The sequence below is a fragment of the Canis lupus genome, chromosome 23 (assembly GCF_011100685.1).
Source record: "Canis lupus familiaris isolate Mischka breed German Shepherd chromosome 23, alternate assembly UU_Cfam_GSD_1.0, whole genome shotgun sequence".
Taxonomy (NCBI): Eukaryota; Metazoa; Chordata; class Mammalia; order Carnivora; family Canidae; genus Canis; species Canis lupus.
The window spans coordinates 50,665,013-50,674,434 of NC_049244.1; the positions used below are offsets into that span (position 1 = coordinate 50,665,013).

The following is a 9,422-nucleotide window of genomic DNA, read 5'->3' on the forward strand; positions in this document are numbered from 1 at the left end:
TCAGAGTAAGGTTCAGAAATCACATCTGGGCAATCTCAGAGGCTCAGTTCAAAGTGCCTTGGGTCCAGAAAATGCAGCGTGTAGCAAAGCAGAAAGGCTCCTCAGACCAGTGCCCTTAGGGACAGGGTAGCTGCAGGGTGAGGACAGTGCACCATCCTTGGAGATACACAACTCCATTCTGGGGTCAGAGTTTTGAAAAAGCTTACTTTGAAGTTTACTCATGTGGCTCAGTCCCTGTATGGCTTCCTAGTCTCTTGAATCGAGTCTCTTCTGATCATTTTGGCCTATGTCCTCATCCAGAAATCTTATTCTTTGTAAACTATCTTGTGAAGATCACTTTTTCTCTGAGCTTCAACAGGTCAGGTGCAGACACAATCTGTTTTTTGCACCCCCCCCCCTTTTTTTTCGAAGAATCATCAAATTTGAAGTCTTTCTTCAAGGAAGCAAAGAGATAGCTTACATTTCCCAAGTCATTCATATACATCATGAGCTGTGGTCATCATGTGTTCAATGCAAACGGATGGCTATAACCACACACAAGGCATTTCGTGTTCACACACACACCGTGGGATTAAGTAAACGCCCTGTTGTTTTTCTGTCCACAACCCACCTTCTCCCACAGCGCACAATATGCAACGCCTTCCAGAGCTTCAAAGCTAGAAGTGGCCTTAGAGACTCTCTGCTGAGAACTTGCCCACGTGACTCTGAGCCTCAGCTTCTTCACCAATGAAATGAGGGTTGAGATACTATCCACCAAAACTGTTTTTAGAAAGATTACCTAGGTGCCCAATTAATATGGGTCTGCTCACTTGTATTGAGGAAACGGAGATCCAGCAAGCTCGAGGGATGTTCCCAAGGTCGTGACAGTGATGGCACAAAAACCAGTGTCTCCCGAATCCTGGTGTGTGCTCTGTGAGGCAAAGGAAGGCGGGCGTTCCTCAACTCTCAGCAAAGCTTTCAGGCTAAACATGGTGTACTCACTTAGAGGTACAAATTTGCACTCCGGTGAGAGAGGATAGTTCTCTGTCCCAGACACGCAGCTGAGCACCGAGAGAGGATTCTCCACAGCCAGGATAAAGGATTGATAAAGCAAGGAGAAACCTCTAGGCCACAAAGAGGCTCCATTATAAACCCACCACTACAAACTTCTTAAGTTGCATAAGCAAATAAACAATGGAAGCTAAATAAACAGCTGGGTTGGAGTAAAAGTTGTGCCCAAGTGTAGACCTTTTATTATTATTATTAGTCTCTGTCATTCCTTGGATGAAACCAAGTGCCTACATTTTACCTGTGTCTCAGCCTCCACCGTGGTCCTCTCCTCTGAAAAAAGGAAGGATCCACTAGCATGAACCACGTGAAGGGCATTGCCAAGAGTCAGGCATTTCTGAACTCTAAAAATGGCAATTTCATTTGGTTAAAAATATTTGTGAATTAATCTACAAATGTTTGTGTTTTTAAAATGATACCTTTGCTTGATAGGGAATTTTTTCTTTTTTTTCCTTTTTGTATTATAAAACTGTAACATATTTATAGGAATTTACAGGAAACTTGGAAAACAAGAGAACAAAATTTCATACAGTCCCACCTTATTGTGTGATTATTATTTTGTGTATTTCACTCTCCACATTTTGTAAGCATATTTGAAATATCTATAATTGTTAATATTCAGATTTTTAATTATACCTTAAAACCATGAACTTGTAGCCTGTTTCCTCCTCTAGCATAAGAGGAAATTACACTGGAATATATCTGTAAGGTTTCTTTTGTTTTTATCATTCTGTGTCACTATGGCCAGATTAGGTCCATTTTATTTTATCAAAACACTGATTTCTGCATATTTTTATCTGTAGTTCTTATTGTTTACTGTTCATGCAGTATAACTATTTGCTTACAACTTTCAAAGCTCAAAGGAACATTTCCCATGAAAAACAGTTTAATGTCAGCAACTATCTTTTGTAAGAGGGCCAATTAAGAAAATAAACACGTTTATCAACAGATTTTTTTGCAGTCAAAATAAACAGTTTTATTAAGTCCTTTAACATAAAAATGCATATTTGAAAACAAAGATGGCCTCTGTCACTAAAGAAGAATGTCAACTTCTTTTCTTTTTTGTAACTTAGAATCTGAGCCTATTTGAAAAGAAACAGCTAGGACCACATCCGCTTGCTGCTTACTCAATTTGGGTTACAGTTTTAGATTCACAAATTGATATGCACACTTAATCTCATGTCAAGCTTTGAAAAATCCACAGGATCAATATTGTCCTCACTTTGCAAATGAGAGAATGGAATCCTTACAGGAACGCAATTGACTTGAAGCATTTATAGAAGGCCAGCTGTGTGCTAAGAATACGGGGAGAAAGAGCTTCTGGTGGCCTGTTGGTCACAGAATAATGATTATTTCAACCCAAAAAGGAGCACATAGGGAAAAGTTAATGAAGTTTTTTAATAGTTTGGAAAGTGTTTCTCAAACTTTGGGATTTTAGAGCTAAAGAAAATAACACAGAGGCCAAGGCTCACTGCAGTAGGCTAGGATCTTGACCTCTGCCTTTTCATCAAATTCCTCGGGGGATTTCACTTTATACCAAAGTGTGTGTCTACATGTGAGTGCACGTGCATGTACGCACGCATGCATAGTGACTGTTCGCATGTGCACTAAAGCAAATAATTAAAGGCTGAGTTACAGCATGAAGCTTTCGGGGGAGAGAGCAGAGGAAATGTAGGGAAGAAGTTTATACACCCTGAAATGGCCTCCTTGGGAATGGTACAAAGCAGTGGTTCTCAGAACACACCAGAAGTTCTTGGAGGACTGCTTCAAACACCGCTGGGCCCCACCAACCCCCAGAATTTGAAATTCAGTGGGTCTAGAGTTAGACCCTGGAATTTGCATTTCTGACAAGTTTCCAGGTGCTGCTGCTGCTGCTGCTACTCCAGGGGCTACACTTCACAAGGATTGGCATAGATGCACGCAGTGGTTCTAAACCCTGGCTGCTCTCTAGAATTGCCTGGAATGAGTTTTTAAAGTATTGATGATGGGGCTTCACCTAGAGATTCTGGTGTAATAGAACTTCAGTGGAGGGCAGCCCCGGTGGCCTAGCGGTTTGGCGCTGCCTGCAGCCCGGGGTGTGATCCTGGAGTCCCAGGATCGAGTCCCACGTCCAGCTCCCTGCGTGGAGCCTGCTTCCCCCTCTGCCTGGGTCTCTGCCTCTCTCTCTCGCTGTGTGTCTACGAATAAATAAATAAAATCTTTTTAAAAATTTTTTTAAAAAGAACTTTAGTGGAGGTCAGATAGTGTCGTTTGTAAAGCTCGCAGGTGTTTCCATGTACAGTCCCAGTAGGGCAGCACTGGTGCTGAGGCTTCCCGGAAAACTAGGGGTCATATTCAGACCTGGGTTGCCAGATTTAATCATGTTTGCCTGCAGGTCTTTTCCCAAAGACAGGTGTATGCGAGGCACACAGTAATCTTCCTAACACCTTTTTCCCACCTGGAATCCACGATGCTTTTTTTTTTTTTTAAGATTTTATGTATTCATTCATGATAGTCACACAGAGAGAGAGAGAGAGGCAGAGACACAGGGAGAGGGACAAGCAGGCTCCATGCAGGGAGCCCGACGTGGGATTCGATCCCGAGTCTCCAGAATCGCGCTAAACCGCTGCGCCACCCAGGGATCCCCGCACAATGCTTTTAAACGGTATTTCCATGAGACAGAAGTAAAACCCGCTAGACCCCATTGATTTTTTTTTTTCTTTCAACAATGCTGCCCTCTTGTGTCCTTTAATAGTAGAATCGTATAGAAGCCCACCAGAGCCATCAGTACGGCAATTTCCTGCTGCATAGCTAAACAGCTGGGGGGGGGGGGGGGGTTCTTAGATTAAAACAAACACATTTAGCATTCATTAATTTTTAATCTGTGGCAACATGAGTCTCCAACTGCAGCCCCTCAGTGTTCCAACCATTTTCCCCTTCATTCAGTGCGACAGCCTCGTCCAGGGGTAAGAACTACTAGAGTTTTTTTCTTCATTCAGCCAAACCCTTCTCAGCAGAGCCAGAAGCACAACCAATCAGGGAGCAAGAGATTATCACCAACTAAAGTATTTGGGGCCTCGGAGAGTCTAGCAGCGGTCCGTCCGTACTCAGAACCGTTCGTTCTCACCTTGTCCTTCTCACACCGACCTCTTCTTCACTTGACTTCTTCACTTGATGAGAATAGAACTCATCAAGTGGGAGCTCCCGTGTCTTCCCACGAGGAGTTCAGCAAACCTTCCGGAGTCCTGCCATGTGGATGCGGCCTCCTCTGCGCCCGTCCTCCATCTCCCTTCATCAGGTCTCCGTCCCCCTCCTGCCCCAGCCCCAGCCAGGATCATCAGCAACTCCCTCTTTTCAAATCACTCTCAGGGGCATACAGGCTTAATTTTACATCTCCCAGCTTTAAAGTAAGACTCTCCTTTGACCCAGGTACCTGCTCAGCTACTGCACCATTTCTCTGCTCCATTCACTTCCAAACTTGGAAAGAGTCTGCTGAGGTTGCATCTAAAGCCTGTCCTCCCCTGCCCCCCCCCCCCCCCCCCGCGCCCCTTTCTTCCATCTGCTCCCGCCTGGCTGTGTTCCCATCGCAGAACGCTGACGATGGGATGGCTCTCATGGACTGCAGGACCTCCCGGATGTGCGCCGGAGCCAGCGGACACGGTTTTGTACCCTCTGAGTGCTCACAGTGTTCCACTCTGTGGGCACGGCTCCTTCTTGAGGAACTCTCTGCTCTTGATTCTGAAACATCCCATGCCCTGGATTCCTTCCTGCTCCTCTGCTGCTGAAGAACCAGAACCCTGCAATGGCCTCTGACTCCTGCGCTGCCTTATAGAACCTTTTCTGTCCCCTCCGCAGGCTCCCCTTACATGGTCTCATCCGCTGCTGTGGATCTTAATACAGCTAATAGACCCATCAGTACCCTCTTCGCAGAAGCATTGGCTCTGGTTTTGTATCATATCTTGGGTTCAATTTATTCTGTTCACCTCATCAGCTTTTACCAACATGTTTGATTCACCACAATAATCCCCACCACCTAGCGCTGCCGACACTTAATAAACAGTGCTGATGGAATGAGCCCCTGAGCTCTGAATGAGATAGGGTATGAAAGGGAGGGGGCTGGTGCAACCATGGAGGATGGGTCCAAGCAGAGCGAATGGGAGCAAATGCTTCGGGGAAGAGGGTTATTGGTTTTTATTTATTTATTTGTTTATCAGAGAGCAAGAGCACAAGCAGGGGGAGCGGCAGACAGAGGGAGAAGGAGAAGCAGGCTCCCCACTGAGCAGGGAGCTAGATGTGGGGCTTGATTTTTCAGGACCCTGGGATCACAACCTGAGCTGAAGGGAGACACTTAACTGACTGAGCCACCCAAGTTTCCCAGGAAGAGGTGTAAATAATGGCTTTCTACTTCCAGAAATGTCCGCCATAGGCACTCGTTTCTAGTTGTGGAATAGAGAAAATGTTTCATAGAACTTTATAGAACTTTTTTGTATCTCATTTGCTTTATAAAGGGAAAGGAGCTTGTAGCTTTAGTTGCTGGGTAATAACCTGATATTTGGGAGTTTTTCTTCAAGAAAGAAAAATATTTTTCTTATAAGCCAAATTCTACCTCTGTTGAGTAGACAATGGTGAATAAAGGCATTCCCATCTTCCAAACAAAGATACCAGAGGGCAATTTAACAGCCAAACAAGCAAGGAAGCCAAGTCCCTAACCCTGGCTGTCTTGCTCCACATCATGTCCCCTACCAATGTAGATAGTGCTTGCCAGTGAGAAGTAAAATAAGAATACATCCACCTCGACTCAACTTTGAGAAAAGGATTTGATTTTTCTGAAGGACATGTACCCTACAGGCATTAGTAGGACACAGAGAAGTCTGAGCCCTGCAACTCCTTGAAAATATCAAATGACCTGGCATGCTGGGTGTTTGAGCCACTTTGTGGAAGAAACCCAGCCATGCCTCTGACTTTTCATGCCATTGAACTTGAGACTCTCCATGCTGTCTGGTTTTGTATCACATCTAGCTGGTGCCAAGAGGATTAGCTCAACTCCAGCTCCCTGTAGAAAGGATTCATTCTCCTGTTTAGGAAATGTGATGTCAAGCTGAAAGAAGCTGATGAGCAAACTCCGTGGGGCCATAAAGCAGGCCTTGGTGAACTGCATTACATGGATGTCTCAGAATAAAATTTAGTTTGAAATGGTCAAGGACAGGGTGTGCCATTGTGGGCTGGGAGCCGCTGTGGCTCAGCTGTTTGTACAGCATTTAATATGTTTATCTTTCTGCTAAACATATTGTTGTTGAGTCATCTCTATTGCACAGACACCCTGTGTGAGGCCCGGCTCTGCAAATCCAACACACAAAGACAGGCCTTCTATCTTCAATGACCTTACAGTCTACAAAGTCAAAATAAATGCTTCCTCTTACTTCTCACTTTGATGAGTAAGGTACCCAGATTTTGAGAAAGGTTAATCATACGTTCTTTTATCAGGGCAGCAACCATGAAGTAATAAAAGTAAAGGAAGAACTTAAATGACCATTATGTCTTTAAGATAATTTAGTAGTATTGCTGCAAACTGAAAATGGAAAGCTGGTTTACCCAAAAGTACCAGCAGCCTCCAAACCATCAATATTTCATGTTACACCATCATGTTACCACTGTCAAAGTAATTACATTAATAAAACAAATAATGGCATTAAACTTCAAAGTTTGGACAGGAAAAAAAAAGACAAAGATTACATATGTCTGAAAAGTAGAGAGACTAATGAAATGCTGTTTGGCCTTCCTTAGAAATTGTTCGAGCCATGACACATGTGATAAACCAAGGAATGGCCATGTATTGGGGGACCTCGCGGTGGAGCGCCATGGAGATCATGGTAATTTCATTTCTATTTTTAAATGGCCATTAAATACTTAACTATTTTTCAGGCGCTAAATGTAAATTACAAGACCTTTTGTAAATTTTCCTAACAATCACCATGACATTAGACTGCTATGATCATTCTGTCATTCCAGAGATGGATAGGGGGCTGGATCTCATCAGCTCAGAATGCAACAGGGAAGGTGTTGGTCTCTAGCAGGAATCATAGTCTAGCATGTTCTTCAGGGGCAAGAGGATACAGTGGACTTCCCAGCTAAGGAGATACGTGAACAAAACAACCTGGCTTCCTTTTTTAAAAACTGTATTAAAGGACTCTACTGCTAACATGCTAATGACTCATCATTTTTATATGTTAGTTTGAGTTTTATTTCTTTAGGAACCTAAATTATGGGTATTGCCATGGACTATTATGATTCACACTTTGACTAATTTGCCCTGGACTTCACTCAATCCAGACCCTCCCAAAGAATAATAAGGATTTCCCACATTTGATATTGTTCTTAGTGAATTGATGGTCATAACTTTGTTTATTATTTGGCATCTTGGTTTGTATTGATTTTCCTAAAACGAAGTTTTCTCATGCATACGGATCACAGAGCAGCCTTATTTCTCATGGGTATAAATTCAGTTGCAATCTTATTTCTCCCTAGGAAGCCTATTCTGTAGCAAGGCAGTTCAATATGATCCCACCGGTCTGTGAACAAGCTGAGTACCATCTTTTTCAGAGAGAGAAAGTGGAGGTTCAGTTACCAGAGCTCTACCATAAAATAGGTAATCTTCACAATCAAATTTACTGATTATTTTTAACAATAAGAGTATCAGTGATCTGGAAAAAAGTGTTACTGAAATGCTTTCCTTAATGTTCCTAATTAACATAGAAATTGTGAGGACTATTCATTTCAGAGACTGTAAAAGAATCAGATGTGCCTATGGGGGTAGTCTATAGAGTATTACTGATGAAATCCAAGCAGTTGTAAATTGTGACTGGTATATAAACTGTACTCAGTAAGTGTTCAAAAAATGCATACAGAAAGAAGGGCAGAAACAATGAAGAAACCCATTTTTTTCATTGGGTACTTCTCTAACCAAAGCATGCATCTTTGACTAAATTATAACTGCCTTACTAAAAAAAAAAAAAAAATTATGGATAGATACATCTGTATCTTCTACTCTGTGCCTGAAATTAAGTTAGATATGGGGAGTTCAAGAATGCCTGACAAGCCTAGCACTACATGTGTGTGGGGGTAGATGTAACAATTTCAAAGAAAGGAAAGAAATAACATATACATAAGAATTTTTGTACATCCAAAAAACATGAATGAGCCACATTTTCAGCCTATGTATCACAATAATGTCCAGAGATAACTTTCTTAAAAAAAAAAAAAAAAAAAAAAAAAAAAAAAAAAAGGCAGGAAAACGGTAAGGAAAAAAAGAAAAAAAAAGAATAAAAAATTGAACAGCAATCCCAACCGTTATAATTGCTGGCACTTGCTGTGTTTACTATGCAGTCGGCACTGTGCTGCTATGTACCAGGCACTATATAGGCACTCCGTGGACAAGTGAAGCACTGAAGCATTCTCCTGTGCAAGTCAGTGTTTGTCTCTGAGAATAAAGAGAAGCAACAATTTTGGACATCAGCAAATTATGAGTGAGCCACGTTTTCAGGCTTGTTTGGCCTGAAAACAAGGCCTGCCCCCTATAACCTACAGTACAAGTTCAGTTGGTTTATAAAAATAACCAAATTTTAATGGAAAGATGTATGCTGGTATTAACTTATCTGACTAGCTGTTTTCCCATAACTAACAAGTTCTCTTTTAAACACTCCCACGCTTTTGATCTCAGTTTGCACTAGCAACTTATTCAGTTTTTTCCTTCTGTAGGAGTTGGAGCAATGACATGGTCTCCACTTGCCTGTGGAATCATCTCAGGAAAATATGGAAATGGAGTGCCTGAAAGTTCTAGAGCTTCGCTGAAGGTATTTTCCCCCACTTCTAGAAAAAAGAGTTCTGGGGATGGGAGAGGATGGAAGATTGGACAGAACAGTTCTGCAGCAGCCTGTGGCTTCCTGGCCCAGGCAGCGCGTGGCCTTGGCCAGCCCAGTGTCCTCAGGCAGGCTCCCCCAGGCCCCGGGGAGGCTCTGCTCCTGGCCAGGCATCAACCAGGCATTCATAATCTGTCTGGGGGGGCTGGGGGAAACTGCCCCGGGGGTGCCTGGGTCAGATTTACAGGGCTCAAATCCCTATGCTTTTATTCTTATGGTAAAGAAGGCATTTCATTCCTCCTTTGAAACTGATGAAATGTAAAATCTCTTTTCAAGAGGATGGTTTGTTTGTTTACTTTTCAACAATTGGGGCAAACCAGCCTAGCTGAGTAGGGCTCCAGGTGGATCGATGTTGTATACGGTGTGGGGGTGAGGGGTGAGGGGTGAGAGGGAGGGTTGGGAAGCAGATGCTCAGCCAAGCAGGCCTCTATCACTCCGGCTCAAGGCTGGTGTCTTCACAGAGATCAACTAGCCACTGAG

The 9,422-nt window shown here is 43.1% G+C and overlaps 1 protein-coding gene across 4 annotated transcripts in view; it reads left to right on the forward strand.

Annotated features, from left to right (window-relative positions):
- KCNAB1 (potassium voltage-gated channel subfamily A member regulatory beta subunit 1) overlaps nt 1–9,422 on the forward strand; it is a 359,350-nt gene that overhangs the window by 333,831 nt on the left and 16,097 nt on the right. For all 4 annotated transcript variants that reach the window (XM_038571281.1, XM_038571284.1, XM_038571282.1 and 1 more), the window contains exons 9-11: nt 6,811–6,896; nt 7,552–7,672; nt 8,782–8,876. In XM_038571281.1, coding sequence (XP_038427209.1) covers nt 6,811–6,896; nt 7,552–7,672; nt 8,782–8,876 — 302 coding nt within the window. The remainder of the gene's footprint in view (nt 1–6,810; nt 6,897–7,551; nt 7,673–8,781; nt 8,877–9,422) is intronic.